At 39.6% G+C, this 23,849-nt stretch overlaps 2 protein-coding genes across 2 annotated transcripts; both read left to right on the top strand.

Annotated features, from left to right (window-relative positions):
* The first annotated feature begins 95 nt into the window (after positions 1 to 95).
* On the top strand, positions 96 to 12,021 carry fam50a (family with sequence similarity 50 member A). Its single transcript, XM_051425039.1, has 13 exons — positions 96 to 349; positions 1,025 to 1,109; positions 1,353 to 1,452; positions 4,054 to 4,178; positions 4,835 to 4,911; positions 6,843 to 6,909; positions 7,148 to 7,209; positions 7,346 to 7,422; positions 8,603 to 8,657; positions 9,376 to 9,424; positions 9,566 to 9,636; positions 10,354 to 10,464; positions 11,743 to 12,021. Exons 1-13 carry the CDS (start codon positions 239 to 241, stop codon positions 11,749 to 11,751), a joined length of 999 nt encoding a protein of 332 aa, XP_051280999.1. The 5' UTR covers positions 96 to 238; the 3' UTR covers positions 11,752 to 12,021.
* Positions 12,022 to 12,226: 205 nt separating this feature from the next.
* On the top strand, positions 12,227 to 23,727 carry si:ch211-207e14.4 (interleukin-17 receptor D). The gene is made up of 12 exons (XM_051425031.1): positions 12,227 to 12,582; positions 16,623 to 16,707; positions 17,707 to 17,865; positions 18,317 to 18,435; positions 19,070 to 19,193; positions 19,504 to 19,542; positions 19,658 to 19,803; positions 19,960 to 20,034; positions 21,069 to 21,135; positions 21,734 to 21,871; positions 22,123 to 22,301; positions 22,473 to 23,727. Exons 1-12 carry the CDS (start codon positions 12,466 to 12,468, stop codon positions 23,010 to 23,012), a joined length of 1,788 nt encoding a protein of 595 aa, XP_051280991.1. The 5' UTR covers positions 12,227 to 12,465; the 3' UTR covers positions 23,013 to 23,727.
* The last annotated feature ends 122 nt before the right edge of the window (positions 23,728 to 23,849 follow it).

The following is a 23,849-nucleotide window of genomic DNA, read 5'->3' as shown; positions in this document are numbered from 1 at the left end:
TGTCGTTCGGTCGTAATTCCGAGGTTTTCTGGGCAACGTGAAGGCAACATAGACACCACACTGCCCAGCATGCACCTCGTCACCGCCGCCATTTTTCTTGTTGTGGTGCGCTGGTACTGGGAGGTCTTCCTTCACACTTCTGGAAATATCTGTGTTTTACTTTAGAATTGAACTTTTTCTTTCTGTTATTTGAGCCTTAAATTCCGTACAAGCAAGCGTCGAAAACAAAGACAGCAACATGGCGCAGTACAAAGGAGCTGCCAGCGAGGCCGGGAGAGCCATGCAGCTGATGAAAAAACGAGAAAAAGAAAGAGAACAGCTCGAGCAACTTAAGCAGAAGATTGCAGAGGTTTGTAACTTTTTACCCTGTTTTATAACGGGTGTATCAGTCGTGTGGTATTACTGCGAGCTGATTCAGCCCTATGTCTAATGTCAAAAAAGCATTAGCCGTTAGAGTGTGTAACGTGAGAGCTCCGATGGACAGCGACCTGCAGGGTCAGTGAAGGGGTCACCGTTATATTTGATCCAGCATACATCCAATTTTACAGTGAGCGAACTATAGCATGACTTTTAAAGGAGTTTACTTGTTTGTTGCTCTAGTTGCAAAGAAACATTCATAGCTGCAACCATGTAGGGCTAATTGCTTTATGTCAGTTATAGACATACACACATCAATAATGGCCTAAGTCTACACATAATCCATGATAACAAAGATACAGAAACATGAAATAGCATATTGTCTGTATTTAAGTATTAGTATATGTAGTCAGAGACATGAACAAATCGTGTCTTTATGTCTTAAGAGAAGTTAATGATAATTACAGAATGTCAACCTTGTGAAACAAAGCCTATAACACTCATTTTACAGTACAGTCTTCTATGAGCACACTGCCAATCAAAATGCAATAAATGGTTAAATAACCTAACACACCTGCATGTCTGGTCCCTTCTGTGTGTGTGTGTGTGTGTGTGTGTGTGTGTGTGTGTGTGTGTGTGTGTGTGTGTGTGTCTGTTTCCTCTGCAGGACAACATGGTCAAATCCAACATTGATAAGAAATTCTCAGCTCACTATGATGCAGTAGAGGCAGAGCTGAAGTCCAGCACGGTTGGTGAGTATCTTTGTTGTTGCACATGAACCCTGCTGTAACTCTACAGTGAATGAGAGATGCCCCTGGACCGGTTGACCCAAATAATTTAATATATGACATGATGAAGGCAGAAAGAGTAAAGGATTAAAAAGATACCCAATTTTGCCTCACTGTATTGTAAACTTGTGAAATCGATGTGTATGCGATAACATCACTGAGAGGAAATATCCACCTGATTCTTGTTTGTTTTTATGTCTTGATCAGGTCTGGTGACACTGAATGATATGAAGGCCAAGCAGGAGGCGCTGGTGAAGGAGAGAGAGAAACAGCTGGCTAAGAAGGAGCAATCTAAGGAACTCATGCTGTGAGTTATTATTACTGCCCCTCTGGCTCACTGTCACACAGTAGTTTTGGTTGTTTGTATGGACACAAGGCTCTGCACTGGTCAAGTGTTTGGTTTAAAGGTCCAATGCAGGGATGTCCCGAAAACAGATTGTTCGCTACCAAGTCGATGGCAAAGTTCTGAAAACCTGGCCAGTACTCGGTTTTATACTGTATCTGATCTGATTAGGGTTGGGCGATATTTTAAAATTTTCCAACCAGCCACCGTTAGTCCAACGTCGATGATTGCCGATGTATTCGTCCATCCCCCCCGGCCCACCTAATCACCTCCCAGTAGTTGCAGCTCGGAGATGAGTGTTGAGCTTGCGATGTGGAACATTCTCTCATAGCTTTAACAAACAGAATAAACTCACTCAGAGGCAGAGCGGGTGCCCACTAATCGGAAGGTTTTCGGTTCGATCCCCGGCTCCTCCCGCCACATGTCAAAGTTTCTTTGAGCAAGATACTGAACCCCAAATTGCTCCCGAACTGAGCATCGGTGTGTGAATGTGTATGAATGAGTTAGTTTCTGTTCGATGGACTTTGCCATCACTGAGTGAATGTGTTTGAAAGGGTGAATGTGGCACGTAGTGTAAAAGCGCTGTGTGTGGTCGGAAGACTAGAAAGGCGCTATACAAGTACAGGTCCATTTACCATTTACAAGAAAGGGGAAGAAAAACATCTTTTTAAAAACAAAACTACGTCTGAATTCAAGTTTCTCTTTTATACCAAACTAAGCAATCTTTAAACACTCTAGATCTGAAAATACAAGCAGCCTTTCCCATTAATGATAGACTGTGGCAGCCCGCCACGTTTTAATTGGTCCCGCCACAGTTTTATAATGAACCAAAAATATTTTTACACTTCATCTCACTACATCTCTAACGTAGTGTTTTGCACCGTTGCTTCAGCAAAGCATCTTTCATTCCCAGTACAAGTATCTGTGATTGATTAGTCCAGCATCACTAAATCTTTTGTGACTGAATAAGAGCAAATCCCTGCAGGTTCTAAAATCTGGTGAGAAAAGCCTGTTATAACAGCAGGGCCAGGGTATACTTGATCAGAACTGGCTTGTACAATGTGTCGTTGTTCACAACTGAAAACAAAAGTTTGGGGAACTTTCTGCGGCGCCCTGGCAACTCACCTGGTGGAGCTAGCACCCCATGTAAAAAGGCTGTGTCAGTGGGTTCGAGTCTGACCTGTGGTCCCAGCGCACCATAGAGCGTCTCTCCTCCCAGGCAGGCAGACTGGAGTCCCACTGCCCTCTGTTTCTATCAGAGTTCCAATTTTGTGGTTTTAACTCGGGTTGCATTGATATAAACTCAAAAACAGTCATTACGGATGAGTCCTCCTCCTCCTGCATGTTCTGCTGGCGTGACCTTCCCCATCTGTGAAGGGGCAAATTTGGACAATGTCCCTATCTGACTCGCGGGACATTGTTCAGAGTTCATATGTGGAAACAGTGTTACTGTGGAGGAGCTGTTGCTGCAAGTTGCCATATTCAACGTGTTGTTGTTGTGTCGTCTGTGCTGGTGGGAGTTATTTTTCTTCCTATGGCATTATTGGCAGACTAGAATACTTTATAGGTGTATTCTGCCCCCTGATGGAAGAGTTAAATCCCTGGTACCTGTAAACAAATGAGTACCGTCACTTTTTTCGGAACTTTGGCATCAACTTGGTAGCGAAACATCGATTCTTATGACATCCCTTGCCTATACAGTACTGTAGTCTTTCATGTTAATTTCTTAAAAGGGGTTTAATACAAGTGACTTTAATGCAATGAGAGAGAGAATAAAGACAGTTCTGTATTTTGTGTATCCTCTTTCTGTTAGTGTAAAACTGATTTCTGTCATATCATTTAAATAGTCCTGCTTTTTTGTGTAAATAACCTATTATGCGACTGAAAATGGAAATGAAATGTTCCAGGGATTATCTTTCCATCTTCTTCTTTCCAGTTTTCCTGAAACATTATAATTGTAACCTCATGGTATAATCAATTCCTCATTTGTAATAGCTAGTCCTCAAATTCCACAGTACAATTGTCCTTCAGCTGCACTTTAAGACTGTCAACTGTCAGTGACAAAACACTGACAATACAAAAGCTGCGCAGCTAAAAACTGTCCATCCTTCTTCATTATCCTGTTTTGCCAATGCATCAGATCAAATGACTGAATGTCAGCTCGATGATTTACTTGCTGTGTTTCTAATTATCCACTGTAGTTGGAACAGGATTGGTATTCTTGTGCCAGTAAAAGCAACCACATCTGAGCTGAAAGACAATGAGCGATGTCTTAAAGGTTTGCACTGCTTCCTGGAAGCTTAAAAGAACATTTAAAAAAAAAGAACCAATACTCTGGGTGGCTATCCAGACGGCATAACAAAGCCAAGATAGCTGACGCCCATCCTCACCATGTTAACAATAAAACCTGAATGTTGTTTTTCTACTCACTTGGTAGTTTTTTTTAAATATGTATATTGAAAAACCCTTTTAAATAGTGTGGAAAAACCTGAGAACGGTATGTAATGATGGTTGTGGTGTGTGTCACTCTGCCTTTTTTGATTCTTCATGCCTCTCTGTTCGCAGCAAGCTTGAGAAGCAAAAAGAGAAGAAGAGAAAGGAGGAGCAGAAGAGGAAAATAGCCAGTTTATCGTTTAATCCAGAAGACGAAGGAGAAGAGGAGGAGGAAAATGAAGAGGAAGAGCAGGATTGTGAGTATTTATGTTAAGGATGTGAATGCACCAACTAAACAGGAAGTGCTGAGAGTTGGTTTCAGCCATATACTGTACCTCCTCTGCCCTCTTTTCTTTTGTTGTGTATGGTTTGGCAAGATAATCCTCTCCTCAATCTGTCATTCTGATTCAGTCCAAGCCATCACTAGTGAATTGGAACAGTATTCAAGAAGGGTCTTGGAGGGGTTAAAAGTGGGGAGTCCAGTAAAGGGAAACACACGTCCCCATCACATGTTATGAGTTGTTACCCATAATATGAATATAGAAGTTTAATATTTGATCATTTCATCCTTTTACAAAGTTGTTTATATTGTAGCTTTGGTTACCTATTTTGTTGCTCAATTATTGTCGTTGTCTGATGTTTAAGCACTGATAATGAGTGTTTTAAGGCATTACTTTGATCTTTAAGGTGTAGTTAAACAATAGGAAACAAATGAAATCAGCCAGGATGTCTCCATCTCAAGGTTGTTGTCATCGTCACCAGACTCCACAAAGTCGCTGCTCCTGTCCATGAAATAGTCCAGCACATGCCTCCCAGCAGAATCACAACATGTCGTTTTTACACTTTGTTTATTTTGCGGCTTAAACAAATAAGCTATAACATGTTAATTAGGATGTTTGACTTTGTCAAATAGACTCTCCAGTTAAGAAGAAGAAACTGGGGAAAAATCCAGACGTGGACACGAGTTTCCTTCCTGATCGAGACAGAGAGGTGAGGGATTTTAATGTGTACAGGTAGCTTCATAGATGGGTTTTTCTGTGTGTCTGTCTACATTCCAAGTAAAAACTGTAAACACCGGGAGGCTTGAAGGCTCTGGTTTACCTGGCAAGCTGCACAAACCAAGCAATAATTAGGGCATGAAGTAACTAGGTAATACCAGACTAACCAGATATACTCTCTAGTGTTGTCACAATACCAAAATTATTGTTTCGATACCAACACCAAGTCAAGAATTGGGATTTCGATACTTTTTTGATACTTTTCCTGAAAAGGGAGAAACACTCTCAAATATCATTGCTGTGCTTTATTTAAAAAAAAAATATATATATTTTAATCATATATCACACTAATGAATGAACATATGAACAACAGATATATTAAACATTTGAACAAAATATGAAATATAAAAATATCAAAAATAAATTAGAGCAATGACATTCAAGGTAAAAAAATTAATAAATTTAGCAGCATTATCTCAGTTATCATAAGAAACATAATAGAAAACATAACTTTATCTTGATTCTGAACTTTGAAAAAAAGCAAATAAAATTTAGCAGCAATATCTCACATATTGTAACTTATTATTCTGCCATTGAGCCCGTGGCTCCAGACTTCTGTAGCAGAAGAAAATGGAAATATTTAAAATATAATGGTCATAAATTTGTCATAACAGAGGACCTAAATATATGTGTGATAGTAACAATAACTTGTGACTAACCTAGCATCTCTATATGCAGTGGTTATAGTGATAACTGCTAACATTTACTTAACCATAAGATTACCATAACTAATAATAGGAAATAATGAGTTAACCTAATGTTATTTAAGCTGTGATATATGGATTAATATAGGCTAATGTTTCCTGTACTTCAACGTCTGATTTCTTTGATGGTTAACTTTATATTTGAGTCCATCATTTCTTACAAGGCGTTTCACGAATACACCTCCTTTGCGTAGGTCTGTGCTCTTTAAATGCTGTAATAACCCAATAGAAATAAATCACTGACAAACATGCACATGCTCTGATTATAATCATATAGCCTATTGATCATTTTAGCTGATGTTTGTATGCTTTATTTTAGCAGCTTGCAAATTATTATTATTATTATAACGTTATCTGTGAAAGTTGCGTTTTCAAAGATGTTGAATTAGCCGTAGGCAGGCTGTTGGTTAGCCATGAGGATAATGCCCATAGTTAGCCTACTGTTTCTCTAGATAGCCTCGTCAAACTACAGTGGTGCAAAATAGTGACTTCTCACAAAATAAACCATAGCCTACTCACTTGACTTATTTAAGGGCAACAGAACATGATCTTTCACATACTAACCTGTCGGTCTTTAAACTCCTGACAACTCGGCGTGCTGCGGCCAAGGTTCCCAGGTTGGAGGTGTTGGCTCCCTTTGTTTGCATTTGTTTGTAGCACTGACAGCAAACAGGTCTCGACTTATCGGTAGCTTTGCCCTCACTGTCAGCAAGGTAGGCAAAGTACTTCCATATTTCACTCAGTCGTGGACCGGCGGCCACGGTATCACTTGCACTCGCACATGCAGCCATCTCGTTATAGTGTTTGTCACGTGACAGCTGCAGCTTCTTTGCGGTCATTCTTAAAAGTATCGATACTAATAAATTTAGGAACGTGACGTTTTTAATTTCCGAGAATCGCGATACTTTTGACGCATCGGTGCACCGTGCAACACTAATACTCTCGCAGTTATCCCTGTGAGCTCTATGTACAAAACAAATTCTGGAAGAATTGTTTCTCCTGTAATAAAGGGCTTAGATTGACAAAACCACATGGTAAAGTTCACATTTTTATACTGGGAGTTGCTTATTTGTCTCTAATGTTATATTAATGCAATGTGGCCCTCTTCTGAAAACCTGTATGTTTTTACTGCATTCATTTTGTCTGATCTTTCCGTCAGGAGGAGGAGAATCGTCTCCGAGAGGAACTCAGGCAGGAATGGGAGCTCAAACAGGAGAAGATTAAGAGTGAGTGTCAGAATTACTTAAAAACCCACACATGCCTTATTATTACTTAAATTCAGTGGTATATCCATGTATATTTTCACTCTGATAACAAATAAACATTCTGTCCACAATGTCCCACTTTATGACCCATGTCTCAGCTTTGGAGACTTCCTCACGCTTTGTCTTTTTCACTGCTGCACGCTCACACTTCACTTCACACTCTCAATCCAAAAATAATGGTGCGTTTGTTTGTCTTCAGGTGAGGAGATTGAAATTACATTCAGCTACTGGGATGGCTCTGGACACCGTAAGACTGTCAAGGTAAAGCATGATTAGTATTGATAACAGGAGATATTTAAGGGGAAAACCCACACAATTCCCTTGGTCAGACAATACACTCAACATAGTGTTTACTCTTTTTATGTTTTCATTATGTCTCTGTGTGTTTCACTTCCAGATGAAGAAGGGAAATACCATCCAGAACTTTCTGCAGAGGGCTCTGGAGGTCCTCAGAAAGGACTTCAGTGAGCTCAGGTGAGACATGGAAGAGTTGAGGAGGCTCACCCAAACATACACTATTAATCCATAATAATGCTTGGTCATCTTCTTCCTGTGATTTCTCCTTTCATGCATTCCTTGTTTTTGTTTGAGAGCGCAGGAAGAAAATCCAAACAGACTAAAAGGCAACTGACACAAGAAATGTTTGTGTGTTTGAAGGAAGTGCAGTCTGAGCACAGCTGCTAAAACACAGCACAGATAATTATAATACTTTGAGACAGGGTTTCACCCTCAGGAAAGTTATCATGACGCCATTTATTTAAATATCAGTCGCTATATAGTAGAAATCCAGTGTTTATGTTACAAAGTAATCCATCAGGGATGTGTGCTTGCACGTACCCGCTTGGCCATCGCAGCACCTCGCTGGATGACGCCCAAGGTTGAGCATCGTCAAAATTTGAGCCAAGTTAAACCTTTTTGCCAGACCACATAGTGTATTTATTTATTCATTCATTTATTTATTTATGATATCTTTTTGGTTGGAGCCCTACTCTGCTGCGCCATCAGACTACCCTTATTTAAGCAGATAAGAGAGCTGCATTTTTTAATGCAGAGACAAAGTCTGAATATGGCAAGTGAGTAGTTGCAGGAGAGGAAACAACACCTGCTGTATCAGGTTTAAACAGCGGAGACACATTTCAGGGTTTGTACAAAGTCTTGAAAGATTGTAAAATGCTTAATTTTCAACAATATGTTTTTAAGGTTAGAAATACACTTGAATTGTATGTTCTGATAATGATTATTTAATGTTTGCCAATTACCAATGTAAATATGAATGGCTGGTAAAATGAACAAAATGACAATATACATTGATTGCTGTGAGTATAAAGGAATTCTGTTAACATTATTGTATTTATAGTAACAGTTTAGATGTGATGATAATCTTGCGTGGTGGAAAGCTCAGAATCCCAACAGACAACATTCAACAGAGATAGACAGAAACACTTATTCAGCTACACACACACACACACACACACACTGTCTGCCGTCTCTGCCCCTCCAATTGTAAACACTGTAGTGAAAACATTAAGCACTGTTGTCTGTGTCTCTTCTGATTCTACCAGTTACCTAGTACCTAGAAATATTACCATCTGCCATTCAAGCTTGAATTTAATGTTAAAATATGTTTATATGGGACTTAATTTCTTGCCTGCAGGTCTGCTGGAGTAGAGCAGCTGATGTACATCAAAGAGGATTTGATAATCCCACATGTAAGCTCAACTGTTCACTTAATTTCATTTGGTCTGTTTCACTTCACTTCATTTGGAGTTAAAGTGTTACAGCAGAGTCAACACTTCTGATGTGCGTCTGTCTTCACTCTCACAAAGGAGAGTCACGCTCTGCCTGCACCGGATTTCAGTTCACTTTAGTTTCAGTTAGCTCCCAGAGAGGGTTTGCTCACTTCAGTTTAGTTTTTAGTGTAGTTTTTATTAGTTTCAGTGTTTAGTTTTTTTAAATAATAATATGGGGGCTATTGGTCAGGGGCATGATTTCAGAAGTTCAGAATAGGTACTACAATAAAAACCCAACACTTGGGGTGCTGTGGTAGCTTACCTGGTAGAGCTGCTGCCCCCATGTACCAAGGCTGAGTCCTTGCTGCAGTGGTCACAGGTTTGACTCCGACCTGTGGCTCTTTGCTGGGTGTCATTTGCATATTCACAGATTTTGTCATTTTTAAGGGAAGAATGAGTAGATGTCTTTTCAAGCATTTTAATGTTGAATTTATTTATTTTTTGCAGAAAAAACATCAGCCCAACATTATTTGCATATATGTCTTAACATACAATGTCTGGAGGGGATCTTTAAAAAAGGATTTGGGGGCAATAAAAGACACTGTGGTTGCTGTCATTAGTGTTTATTAAGTGCAACAGCTGTGGCACTCTTTCACTTATTGAATGTCACCACACTTTATCTATTTGTCTCATTCAGCACCACAGTTTTTACGACTTCATTGTGACCAAAGCCAGAGGCAAATCTGGTAAGTCAACACCAACAGCTTATACACTACTTTGATTTGTTTTCACATATTTTACTATTTATTGGTTGAAAAGCCAGAAGCAGTTGCCTCTGTACAGTCTGTGGAGCAGTATGAAGTTGTTTCTGTATCTTTTTTCTTTAGGTCCTCTTTTCAGCTTTGACGTCCACGATGACATTCGACTGGTGAACGACGCCACTGTGGAGAAAGATGAGGTGAGGATTTGTTTACAGTAAAAACAGATGATGATGATGATGTAAACCAATGTCAGCCTCGATGGTAAAAGAAACTGAAATGACCTGTAGATGCTTAATAGATCGTCTACAAATCAGTCAGTACAATATGTTTGTCATTTCTGGTGTTCCACTGTGTTTCTTGTTTAAGACTTAAAAGGGTTGCTTACCTAAACAATATTTAATTCAATGAGACTGTTGGGTGGATTTTGACCAATTCGGCTTTCAGATTTCACAATCAGCTGCTGGTCCTTGTTTCGCCATGATCCAAGATTTATGTTTTTTCAATGTTTTTATGTTTTTAATTTTCTTGCTAAACTCTCCATATTCATAAAACAACAGATTTGACGAAGAAGCTAACTGGGAAAGAAAGCTGTACTTTTACAGCTGCCCTATCCAGTGAAGGACTGACAGTAAAATGAGTCTATGTGTAAACAAAACCAAATGATGTTTTCCATCCAAAACCTGTGCCCCATCATATATCAAACTTAATTATGATTAACTGACAGCTGCTGAATGCCTCATCGTACAGGACCTGATGTGATCAGTCTGTAGCCTGTACCAACATGTCCTGTCACTTCCATTTGTGTAAGCAAAACACAGGCTGGAGGGGCGCCTTGGGTTCCTGTCCTTGAAGATGAGTGTGATAAACCCACATGTAAAAGCCAAATTAACACAGTAATGCTCTTTCGCCTAAAGTCTCATGCAGGTAAAGTGGTGCTGAGGAGCTGGTATGAGAAGAACAAGCACATCTTCCCTGCTAGTCGCTGGGAGCCGTACGATCCTGAGAAGAAATGGGACAAATATACGGTGAGAGGCGTTTTGCTAAATGTGATGCTGGGTGTAAATTTAGTCAACGGCAGCTTGACTTAGCTTCATCAGTTCTTCTGAGTTTTTCGGGAATTGAACCTCTCTGGGTGATTCCGTCCCCGTGTAACCTCACCCTTTCATGCTGCTGTGTTTCAGTGGAGCGTTTGAAGCTCCAGGCCAGATAGAGTCTTTGCCAAGAAAACAAGTTTGTTTCAAGTCCAGCTGGACCACATACAGCAAGAGGAGAAACAGCAGCCATGTTGTCTATTACCATAGGGCCCGAATATAATTCACTATTCTAACATTCATTCTGACAGTGCTGTCCCATTGAATTATGGTGGTACACATTTCTAATGAATGAAATATATTGATCTGAAACGCAATAGAACATGATTTTTTTGAAATATAGTACTGTTGAAAAAGATAAAGCAAATAAAAAAAGTTGAGAGAGGCAGACTCTTCTCTGGACCACACATTTTTCCTGCAACTTTGGCAAAAGTCAAAGCAAGAGATAATTTCTGTACACAGCACATTGTCTTAATTCCGTTGTACGTGCCACTTTAGAACTGTTTGTATGAGACTTTCCTGCATGAGGCCCAACTTAAAAAGATCTAGTGAACACATAATATCAGGCTGATTTGTTGTATAAAATGGCAATTAAAGGGTGACTGTAAAGAATTCCAAAGCTTTGCACTGTTGGATTGTAACTATCAGAACATCCTTTTAAAAAAGCACTTGAATAAATCTACACTCACAAACTGTGTTCATGTTCATATGAACTTTATGATTCCCTTAGGGAAAACTGGATAAAAATCCCTGTGTGTGTGAGATATTGCTGCTCTGTCTGAGTCTTCCTGCCTAGGGCGCTGGAGCTGCCAACTTTTTCCTGCACGGGCTGGCTACAATATACGAGTGATACATCCAGATGGTTGGCAAGGACAGACTGTTTCCTCTCGCTAAATAATAACAAACGAGAGGCACAAATAGTTACCTTAGAATGAGCCGTTTATTTCTACAGACACTGTGGGTCCTCTTCTACAGAGGCTGCCACGTTGAACCGCCATGTTTCTACAGTAGCAAACCAAACACTGGCTCTAGATAGGGCCTTCTGTGTTTTTTTTATGGCCACTGTAGTTTCTCCTACACACTTGGAAGTCAAGTGGCAACTTCACTGCTAGATGCCACTAAATCCTCCACACTGGGCCTTTAATCAGTCATTTAGACTAGCATGTTCCTTACTGGTGGAGTAACATTGTGTTCTGTTTGTTTGTTTTTCAGATCCGGTGAAACGTCTGTCTTCTCCACTCTTGCATCCTTGATGCAAATGTTTCTCTGTTGATGTTATTTTACTCTGCTATAACATATTTCATCAATGCTTTATCAAGATTTGATAGACTATTGATTCATGATTTTACTAGCTATTTGAAATACTAGTTGTCCCAAATGTATTTGATTGGCCAGAGTAATGATTCCTGTGAAAACAACCCCACATTTGTATGTATATAGCTCATAAACATGTTGTAGCATCTGTGCTTAATAAAATGAACATGGCTGTGACCTACTGGGCTGAAGAAAAAACTTGATTCATTAGGCTGCAACACTTGAGGAGATGTTTGTCATTCCTGTGTTCATGTCTTATGTGATCATGGATATTCTTTGCTCCTTCTGCGAACTATCAATTGTGTGAGAGCCAAACTTGCAATGTGCCCCCTGCTCCTGCAGAACAAAATGAACTAGTTTGGCAACGTAACTCTTGAAGTGTGTGGGTGCCTCCACCCATAGCCTGAAGACACCACTCCCCTCATCATATCTCTCTCCCTCCTCCCTGGGTCCTGTCACTCACTCTCACGCACCATCGAGAGCACTTTGACTAAGATTTTTGTTTTCGCAGCGAGTGGTGGCTTCTAACAGCCGTTCAGTCCACTGTGTGTGTGTGTGTGTGTATCTGTCTGTGGTGGTCTGCTGCTCGCAGTTGGACAGTGTCATGCCGGCTGTAGCAGCATGTGGAAGGTAGCTCTCGTTTTGTACCAGCTGTTGGCACTTGGTCAGCCGCTCTGGGCTCACGATGATGTCCCAGCCGTCACTCCTCAGGACTGCAGTCTGGACTGTATACGACAGGTAAGCCAGATCTCACACCTTGTGTACATTTACATGTGTGTGTAAATGTGCCGCTGTGTTGACACAGGCTCATCTTCTGTAGCAGCTACATCGTATCCTAGTCCTAGACCGTCCTGTTTACTGTCAGACTCAAACTACTGAACCAGTACAGCTGGCCTGGAGGTGTGCTCTTCTATTAAACCTATACTTTCTCATGCAGCTGCTTTTGTTCACAAGTGGTAAGCACTTAAGCTCATTTGACAAACCTGGGCTTTATATTTAAGAGAGCACATTGTGTTTGTGAAACTGTGCAGGCATTTACTGGCTGGGTTATATTTTAACTGTGCCTTGCTCAATACATTTAAATGGGTTTTTTTCATCTTGTAATTCCAACAACGCCACCACTGGACTGTTCCTCTCTCTAACCCAGCACCTCTGGCAAGTTGTGATATAAACCGTATCCATAAACCAGGGAAATTTTTTTTTAATGAAAAATGTAAAATTAAAATCAAATAGGAAGAGAAAAAGAAAATGGCTTTCTGGTTGACTTGATCATATAACCTACAGCAGGTTCACGGCCTGGGGCCACAAGACAAATCTGTCAGTCAAAAGGGGACAGATTTGCAAAGCGGAAGCAATTGTTTTCTCTGCTGAGTAATTTCACCTAATAAGTAAGTAATGATAAAGAATAAAAGAGATTTAACAATTTGAGAAGCAGGGAGTCAGCAGGGTTTTTAAAAGTCTAAAATCTAATAATCTGAATGTTAGGCCTTAAAATGTCTTAAATAGGATTTTGATAGGTCTTAAAATATTATGAGATTAATGAAATGTTTTCTTTTTTTTTTCAGTATCGCTTTTAAATGTGTTTTTTACGAACAGGTTTCATTCTGATTATAAATACTTCATCTGCCAGTGCCGTATGTGTCTCACAACAGTCCCACCAAACTGTCATTTCCTCCTACATCTATAAGAAGGACAAAACCACCTAACTTTACTAAAAACACAGACAAAATGACTCTCCTCTTGTACATGTTCTGACCTGAAGCCACTCTACTTCAGTGAAATGTCAGAAATAATGTTCACGTGCTCAAATAGGTAGCTCTAGGCAGTGGGATGGTGAAATAATCTCAGATCTGAGCCACGGCTCACTGTTTTCAGCCTCTGCTATAGAGTTGTTTACATCTATAGATAGTGAATGCACAGCTCAGCTCTGAGGTTAGTGTGTGTTACAAAACTGACACACACTTTCATGTGGGAATGGCAATTTCTCTCGTTCTGTATCAAGTTTGTGATCCTCAAATTTCAAGACCAGATTCAAACAGAAGGATCACAGTGTACAGATGGGACTGGATGACTGAATCAAATGAAATGGAAAGCCACCCACACAGAGTGTCATTGGAGGATCTCTTATTCTTCCCATGCATGCCAAGCATGTTGATTTATGTTCTGTCAGTAGCTTGCGTGCAAGTTACTATTTAGGCTACAAAGACTTTCTGACAATCATTACCTAACCTGACACTATCATTGTGTGAACCTCCATACACATACACACACACACACACACGTTCTCCTTTCATGCCTGGGGCAGACGCAGTATTTCTTCTTCCCTCATTTTCTCCACCTGTAAGTCTAGTTACGGTCTCTAAACCTGCAGAGCGAGTCACCAATATGACTGTGTGTGTGCAGCTCATCACTTGTAGTGCTTACTATATATTATATATATTATATTTTTCAATTCATAATTGACAAAGACGAAAGACACTTCCTATATATTTTTGTTAGTTTTGTAAGTATACTATTGTTTTTTGTTTTTTTCCAAAGTCCAGTTTTTGTTTTTATTTTGGTTAACTAAAAAAATATTCACACCTAGTTTTAATTATTAGTCAAGATTTAGTGAACTATAACGTGGTTTGAAGTGAGCTTTTCACATAAATACAGTTAGTCTTAAGATGATTCTGAACAGATGATTAATATGTATTGTATCAAGAAAACTAGAGGGAGTTGACACCGAACCACTGTTAGACATTAAGGATTACATGCAGAACGTTCTGAAATAGACCCACATTGTTTTAACAGTTCTCTAGTTTGAGTCACTAAACCCGCACTGACAGCACTGTCAGTTCTAATACAGGGCTCGGACCACTGATCTAAAGTGTGTGCAGATGTTGGAAATTAAAGACATAGAGACATGTTCGGCCTTCTTTTTTTACCCCGAATGTGCTGTGTTCTCTCTTACAATATGTGACACTATTGTTTTACATCCTGTATTAGAAAAAAAGAAAAAAGCCATTTTCTGAAATATGTTTTTTAATGTGTAATGAAGGATTGCAGCAGAGTAGTCGGTGTTTAACAGCGGCAGATGGTAGGAGTACAACTAGTAGTACATTTAATTGATTGTTTTGTATACACACTCAATAACAACAGCACTCAATAAATCAATATACTGAGGAAGCACTGGAGGCAGGATTAGAAACCGATAAAAACTCAAGACAAAGATATACTAAAACATATTAAAATGTATAAATAGGTTGACAAATAAGTAAATTAGGTTATTTATTTGATTGATATAATATATAAGTATATTTAAAGTAACTTTATACTTCTACTCCACTACAATTTGGAGGCAAATATGGTACGCAACCCAACTGACCACTGCCAGAGCCCTATACCTACCCCCACAGTGCCATGGTGCCCAGAGCTGCCAGCTTCAGTGTTGTTATAACCTTTAACTTGAATTTCTCCCACGGGGATTGATAAAGGAACATCTTATCTTATCTTTAGTTGTTTTTCACTCCTATTTTTTACGCATTTCTTTCTTCTTGTTTTGGTTTTGCTTTGTCTAGATTTCCTCTGACTGAATGTAACATCACAGCCTATAGTATGTTCCTTTTAACCTTTCCCTAAGTACTGTACGTCTCTACCTCTGTCGGTGTTTATGTACTGAAACCAATAAAAAAAAGAAAAAAGGAAGGTGAAACTCAATCAAGCAAGTTTAAAAAACTTAAATGGCACACATTCTCAGTCACTCCTCAAAGGCGTTCATAGTGTTGTACTTGGTTGTACATATAAAGAGAATAATTGTGTAAAGAATGAAAGAAGTGGACTTGAGAGAGACTTATACTTTTTACCCTACTTATGTCTCATCTCTGAACACCTGAACAATCGCTGCGTTAAGTGGGCATGATTGTCAGGATATGTTGGTTTCAGAAAGCTATATCAAAACATAATTTTTACGCCTTCTGAAGGCAGAAAATCATCCTGACAAGCACTTCAGCTGGAGCTCATTGATGCCTTGAGGTTAGGGACAAAGGCCAAAGAGTAAAACTGCATTTCAAGTTCCCAGAAATAGGCACTGCAGGGTGAAAGGAATTCCTATGGAAGCCTAGATGGGTCGTGCTTCAAATTATTATTATTTTTAAACACAAAAGCCGGATTTCTTGATAAGTTAATTTATCATGAGAAAGTGACTTGTTTTCTCGTGATCAAGGTTGAAAATGCAGCTGGGCAAGTGACTGATCTGAATGCTACCTCTGACAGAAAGACACAATGCCATTTCTACTTGTGTCAGACCTTGCCTGACGTACAGTCTGATGTGTAAAGGTGCTCCTTGATCTGACATTTTCAGCTTAAATCGGTTGCTATTGTCAAGGCGCCATCTCTGTACACCTGATCTCTGATAAACATTATAAATACCCTTTTGTTTTCTTGTGATAACGGTTAGATTATCTTGTTTTCTTAATTTAAAAAAAAATTATTAACTTGTGGTCTTGAAATAACGGAATTTAAAAAAACAACACCTATGCAAAACATTTTTTTTTTTATTATTAGTTAATTTCTTTGTAGCTACTATTAATTCCTGACGTTCCCACTTAAGTAAGGTAAGTTCTTTCGCATTCTTGCCCCTGACCCCATCAGGCTCTTGGCAGCTGAACAGGTAGTGTATTCGCTTTGTGTGCATATTCCTGTTTTTGTGCTCCCTTAACAGTATTTATCCATATGCATAGGCAAAAATGCAGTTCATGCAGCTATATCTGAGTTCATTCTCGTTTTCTCCCTTGCAGGGAGGACCTGTATGTGAATACTGCAGAATAACCAGAGCTGATGTCAGGAGGGCTCTAGGTTTTAACTCCATCGAAGCATTTGGAAGTAAGTCGGATTGAGACAGGATGTGCGGGACTAATTACACTGTGAAACTTACAGTCTAATTGCTCAAACGTGTTTTGGCAGCAGTGAGATGTTGTTCGCCTTGTCTCTATCCTTCATGTCTTTTTCCCTTTTATATCATTGACTAAACTGCAGACCCATAAGTAAATTACATATTTTATGGGTTTTTCATATTATATTCAATACAGAACAACTGAAACTGTAAACAGTAAACTCAGTAACTGCAGAAAGTTTGTGTAAAACGAGCAGATAAATTCTGAGCAGATCATGATATTATATATATATCATACAGTTTTAATAGGCTTCCTCTTTGAAAATGTCATTGTTTCGTCTTCCTGACACTTGTTCTATTAGCTCTTTGGGTGTTATAACTGCATACTTTTTGAACGCAGGAAGATGAGATACAGACCGACTGTGTATATTTTTCTTAAAGCCCTTAAAATTAAGAAGGCCTTGTGACAACCTGTGAAGCTTTGGCAACCCCTAGTGGGGGTCCCGACCCCCAGGTTGGGAACCATTGCTCACCCAATAAGCAAAATTCAATTGCAATAGCCAGGTTTCAACCAGTAGATGGAGGTCGCTATGCATTTTTATAGCACAAGTTGAATGAGAATGAATGGATCGACAATAGAACTAAAAACCTATATACATTGGTTGAACAGCAGAAAAACGCTGTTTGGTTGCTTAGTAAAGTAATAATGGCGGATCATTCTTTGTTCCCCAAATATAAATGGCCCATAATGGGAACATGACAGAGGATCATGTGTTCTCTAGTTCTAAGGTTAGGTTTAGGGGGTTAGGGAACTTAGGACCCTGGGAACATTGGTAGACAGAGCCTCTAGCATGGCTGTAGACTAATCATGCTTAAATATCCAGTTTCCTTTCACATTACATATCCAGAAGAGTATGCTGCACCGTCTATAAATCATAATGTACTGAGAATGTCTAAAACACTGTGCATCCATTGTTATTTCTCCTCAGGTTGTATTCCATGGCCCTGTTTTGAGTTGCTAGGAGAAGAAGACCCTACAATCTGTCAGCATTATGTCCAAGCACCAAATGATGTGACGGTTGAGTTTGTACATGAGCCAAACCCCAAATCTGAAACCATTGTTGTCTCCTGGAAACCCAGTTACTATGGTATGTTAATACAGATTTACAGCTAAATACACGCACTTCTCTTCCTATAATTTAAAGCCAATTCCTGTGTGAGGTTGTTATGAGAACACATAGCATTCTTTAAATTATTAGAAGTTATACAGTGGTTTGGTTGTTTTTTAATAGTCTAGCCTGGCTCGCAGATTCAACAGGTTCCCAGGCTAACTCTAGCCAGTTTTGCAACTCATTTATCATGTCAGACACGAGTTACTCCCAGTAAGTCATTTTTTACTTCATACAGTAAATTGTTACTAAAAGGTAAAAATGATTCCTTGTATTATGAGAATGCCATGAGACAGCTTGTTTAATTCAGGCAACTGTAACAAAGTGTAATTTATCGTTTAACTGAGCTTGCACTGATATGGTGTGGCCCACGCATGCATGATGGATTGCCACAATCTGTGACACTGCTTTAATTCTGTCCTTTTTGCAGGGATCACGTTCCTGCGAGGCTTTCAGGTGTTCCTCCAGGCTCTGGGGGGGTCTAGTATTGCCTGTCAGCTCTTTCTCTTCCACCTTAACCTCTCCCTCACGCCGTCACATGCTCAAAGGGTAGGAAGGGCCCATTTGCTTTGGTCTTTGCTTGTTTTCCAGTCTAGTGGGCTGTTTTTGAAAACACAAAACCCTGTCTCAAGTTCTCACAGGAAGTTGTTACTCACAGGAACGTTCACAGCTCATTTTGAGTTTGGATAAACAACCAAATATCACTTTTTTTAAATTAGTGAGTGGAACCTAAATCTTTCCCACTCCTGTTTTCCCCCTTTTAGTTTCTGGGTGAACTGAATGTTTTGGGTGAGATCACAGTGATGCCTTCCAAAAGCACAAAAAGTATGTCCTTAGAGGAAACAGCTGTACATTTTAAGCCATAAAATTATAGAGATAGGATAAGATTATCCAAAATCTGTAAAAGAAGTCATGAGAGACTTTACATCAAGGGAAATCTATTATTTATGTAGCCTAATGTTATGAGAACAAGCTGAATTTTGAAATTGAAAGAAAGAAAGCAATACAATGTTGTATTATTCTATAATATATAACAACAATATAAACAAGATTTTGTATGAGAAGGCCGTTCTGCTCAACCTTTAATAAGCACATGTCAAAAACTCTTATCTCACCTTATCAGATAAAAATATGCAGTGTGTTTAAAGAAAACCAAGGTCATGATTGCTGCTGTATTCTGCAGGTGTACACGTCTGACCCTTTCCCCGGCCTCTCCCTTGGATCCCAGTATGCAGTTACGGTCATGGCCCTGCCAGTGCCTGAGAAGTGGGAGAAGTTCTACCAGAGCAAGATCTTCTCCACACGCTGTAAGACCCCCTTTAAGTTCTAGGCTAGATACTATCTTATAAAACACACACACACACACACACACACACACACACACACACACACACACACACACACACCGGTTTCAGTGAGTTCAGAGTTCAGAGTAACCTTTAAAATCTAAATTACTCTGTGGCTTATTTACTCTGCATTTAGTTATAATGTCATGTCATGCTCTGTCATCAGGAAGCTTATTTGCTCTCTAAGCATGGTACTTTACTTCACGTCTTTAAGTAAGACTATTGTCAAACAATAGTGAATTTATAGTAATAAGCACATTTTGTTTTACAGCATGTGCAGAGAAGAACGGTCTTGAGGAGTGCAGAAAAGGTGTTTGACATTTGATCAAATTCTCATAATTCCCAAATAAACAATGCCCACTGGTCATTAAATGTTTCTTCTCATAATCTATTGTATCTTTCAATATTTTATGGTCTGGTTATAGACTGGTACCCCAAACATGTTGAGGTGCAGCAGAAAGGGACTGCGATCACTGTGACCTTTAACTTGGCTCCCCCAAACCTGGGCATCAGAAGCTACTTCTCACTGTGTTACGCAAACGGCATGAAGAACTACATAGACATAACACCCGTGAGTGCTTTCAACTTCTGCAGCTTTGAATTTTGTGTTTCGGTTTCATTCAGTGTATTAAAACCTTCTTGTTTCTGTTATTTATATTATGGACGTATTTGATGATTAAGTGAACTTCATTATTAATTGTATCAACCATGCATATAATTTCCTCAGAATACCTCCAAAAACAAAACTCACCACAGCTATCAGCTGAATGACCTTCAAGAAGGAACTAATTACACCTGTGAGGTAAAATAAAAGAGCATTATAGCTCATTTATACTTCACATTTATGCATAATGTATAAAACTATAACAGTTTTTCAACCAAAAGATCCTAAGGTGGCTTTGTGTTTAATAAATAATAATGAAATATTAGTTATGAAATATGTGTTATATGGGCTATACTTATGTATATATGTTTATTCTTTGTATTTCTTGTAGTTTGACAAAATAATCTTAACTCAAGGTCTACTTCCAGCTTTTTTTTCTGGAGCTTTCCAACACATCTTATGGACTATGGACCTGTGGAGATACGGTTGAAAGCTCCAGAAAAAGCTAGTAAGTGGACCTTTTTCACAGCTGCCATTTTGACATGAAAGGGTAAACACAAATGTTACAACTGATACTAATTAAGGGTCCCTTCCATTCAGGTCAAACAGAGCTGCTATTGGGCATGTTGGCTCACTGGAAAGGCTCTGCTACACTAAATGGAACTGAACCCTAATTGGTATCATTAGTTACACCTGTGTTTACCCTACTGTTTCATGTCAAAATGGCCACTGTGAAAAAGGTCCATGGATCAAATAATAAGTGTAATGTCAAAAAGGTTGCTCGTGGTGGGAAACAGAGAGTTATCGCTGTGGTTCCCCTGTGCTCTTAGCATCTTTAAGCTCATTGTTTTGGTTTTACAGGCTGCAACATTTCTTGCTCTCGCTACTCTCCACAGCGTGGTTCCTGCAAAGATAAAGCCACTGTACCATACACATTACACGTTATGTGGAATATGATCAAAGCTAGCGGCCAGCTGGTGAACATAGCAGAACACTGCAAATAATGTTGCTAATGTTGCTTCGGGTCTCGAGGATAAAATAGGCAACTTATTGCTATACTAACTTATATATATATATGGTAATAATATCTCAGTGTTGTGTTTACATCTTGTTACGCTGCCCCCAAGTGGCCAAAAAAAAAAGAATTAATGCAGGTTTAAGATTATTTTGTCAAACTACAGTTACTATGGTTAAAAAATTAACTTTCATGCTCCACACTTCACTGGTTGCAGATTGCAGCTAACGAAATGGATGCAGTGAGGAAAACCTTCAATGTCCAGGTCTTGCACATTCAAAAAGGTAAGGAGGAGTTGGTTTTATTGCTGCTGACCCACACAATCACAGTGTATCAATATGCAAACCCCTCCTTACTCTGGAGATATGGAGATATAAAGTGTGCTTTGGAAAAAAGTATAAAGTTGAAGTACAATACTTTAAAATGTTGGGAAATATTTTTATTTGTTTTCCTGTTATGATTTAGATGAAAAGATCCATATCGCCCTCATGTCTGAATGCTAATTACAGAGCTAGAGCCAGGAGGCAGTTAGCTTAGCATAAAGACTAGGTAGAAACAGGTGTATCAGTTATTTTCTAGAGTTACTGCTAGCTTGCTGGTCTTGTGGGTGCTGGTAAAAACATTTTTGGACTGAGAGAACCCAAGAGAGCCAGGCTAGCTTCTTCCCCCTGCTTCCTCTCTTTTATGCTAAGCTATGCTAATCTTCTCCCAGCATTAGATGATAATTAGCACACAGATTGGACAGTGGTTATCAATCTTCTCATCTAACTCTTGGCAGTAATGCAAAGACTGTAGGCGCAATTCCTAAAATGTCAAACTACGTACAGCGCCTCTTGAAGGTCCGTCACAGAACTGTAATCACAACTCCTCCATCCTCACCAGGAGCCACACCACTCTCTGTCACCCCCTCCTTGGCTCTGATTCTCCCACTGTGCCTGGCTGTGGTAGCCATCGTTGTAGTCTTACTGGCTGTTCTCACCAGGCCAAGGCTGCAGCTGAAGAAACTTTTCATAAAACCAGGTGCAAAGACATACCACTTACTTCATGTAAAATCACTATAATAAATCATGATAACTGTTCATTTCACACCGTTTTATAGGGAACCTTTCTTGTACCTTTTCAATAGTTATTTTATTGTTTTTATTATTCATTGACGCTGTCACTTTTACTGTCTTCTGAAGCACTTTGCAACATCTTTGTGTCTTCTGTTACATAAACAACAATAACATTTATGATTATCCTTACCTCCGGCCTGTCTTTGCCATTACCAGCATTGTGTGAAATGCAACATCACCCAGGGAGCGGCACTCAGGAGGAAGTAGTGTCGTTGCCCAGAAACAGGCTGACCCCTCCTCGTCTTCTGATTTGCTACAGCAGCTATGATGGCCCTGCTCATGTCAAAGCCGTCATGCAGTTGGGGGCTTTCATACAGGAGCACATGGCCACTCAGGTAGGTTCTGCTTTGCTAGAATTTGACGGACAGAAACCAATTATAAACAACAAAAGATAAATATATATTTTGGCAACATATTACAAAGCTAATGATTATATTTTCTATTTCTTTGATTTTCTTTCTTTTAATATAAGATGGGGTGATACTGTTCTCCCTTTTTCTCCCCAGGTGTGCCTGGACCTGTGGGACTCTCTGAGCGTGGCTGAGGAGGGCAGTATGGCCTGGCACTGCCGGCAGATCCGGGAAAGCAACTTCATCTTGGTGATCTGCTCTCAGGGCCTAAACCACAGACCTGAGCCTCCAGAGCCAGAGGGTGACAGCGAAGATGGGGAGGCAGACGGAGGGCTGGACGCCTTCAGCTCAGATGCAGCCATCAAACTCATTGGAGAGGAGGTGGGCCGAGCCAAAGCCAGAGGCCAGGACTTGTCCAAATACATGGCGGCCATTTTTGAGTACTCTGAGGAAACTGACATCCCCACTGAGCTGAGGCTGGTATCTCCCTACACGCTGACAAGGGACTTATCGCTGCTCTTCTCTCACCTCCATGGAGTGGCTCTGCATAGGCCGGGGGGTTACCTGAAGATAAACCACATTTCAGAGGAAGGCTTTACTAAATTACCATCTGGAGCAGCACTGCAGTGGGCTATCTCTGAGGCTGGGGTGGAAATGAGGGCAAAAAGCTGTCACTCTGCAGAGGGAGGAGACTAAACACACACAATAAAGGAATCCATACGCCCTGACTTAATGATGATCCTCAGCCCAATGTAGGAGAAAGGTTGGCTGGAGGATAAATGGTCATGATGGCCACAAACTTGATGGCTCCATATCTGGCCAGAAAGGAGAAGCCATGAGTTCACAGCTAGAAGGTGACTAGTACATGTACAGTCCCTGCTGATTTGCCCTTAAGCATTTGCCCAGCTAAACACCCCTACCTCAGTTGTGCTACAACGTCAGCAACCGTGCACTTCGACCAGTTGAAAGTGTTAACATGCTACATGAAGGATTTGTAGAAAGAACATCCAGTAATGTGTGTAAAGGTCAGTTAAGCTATCTTAGACCTACAAATGTATCTTGTATACTTTTTTTGTCATTTCTGGTAAAAAAAAACAACCATTTGTAATAAGCACTGTATATTAATTAAAGACTTATAATCCCTATATAATTGAGTTATTGAAGTCAGAATGTTTTCATTGAAGTACATATTAAACATTGTACACATGCATGTTGACAATCATCCTTATAGTTTATTTATACATGTGCATATCTCATATATTAATGGATTAATGGGTCCTATCATTTTTTGCTAATATGAGGTTACACATATGGGAAAATGTGAGTGATCTTGCCTTTTGTATTATCATTTTTGTGAAATGTGAATTTTCTTTTGTGCATCTAATCATCTAATAAAATAATATGGAAACAAGTTTTCTTTGGCTCATCAAATTTATAATATATGTATGGAGAGCCATTTCATTCAAAAGCCTGCCCACACTACACACCACCTATCCAGTTACCAGACACCACAAATCGTGCTGTTTACTGGAT

The sequence above is a fragment of the Dicentrarchus labrax genome, unplaced genomic scaffold (assembly GCF_905237075.1).
Source record: "Dicentrarchus labrax unplaced genomic scaffold, dlabrax2021, whole genome shotgun sequence".
Lineage (NCBI taxonomy): Eukaryota > Metazoa > Chordata > Actinopteri > Moronidae > Dicentrarchus > Dicentrarchus labrax.
The sequence above is the reverse complement of the archived record's forward strand: the minus strand, read 5'-3'. Positions and strand labels throughout refer to the sequence as shown.

Bases quoted from the DNA above. Each gene is read 5' to 3' on its own strand.
- fam50a (XM_051425039.1), top strand. From the start codon at position 239: ATGGCGCAGTACAAAGGAGCTGCCAGCGAGGCCGGGAGAGCCATGCAG. The intron at 350-1,024 runs GTTTGTAACTTT...TTTCCTCTGCAG, and splicing joins TTAAGCAGAAGATTGCAGAG to GACAACATGGTCAAATCCAA. The intron at 7,210-7,345 runs GTAAAGCATGAT...TTTCACTTCCAG, and splicing joins GACACCGTAAGACTGTCAAG to ATGAAGAAGGGAAATACCAT.
- si:ch211-207e14.4 (XM_051425031.1), top strand. From the start codon at position 12,466: ATGTGGAAGGTAGCTCTCGTTTTGTACCAGCTGTTGGCACTTGGTCAG. The intron at 16,708-17,706 runs GTAAGTCGGATT...ATTTCTCCTCAG, and splicing joins CTCCATCGAAGCATTTGGAA to GTTGTATTCCATGGCCCTGT. The intron at 18,436-19,069 runs GTAGGAAGGGCC...TGTATTCTGCAG, and splicing joins CGCCGTCACATGCTCAAAGG to GTGTACACGTCTGACCCTTT.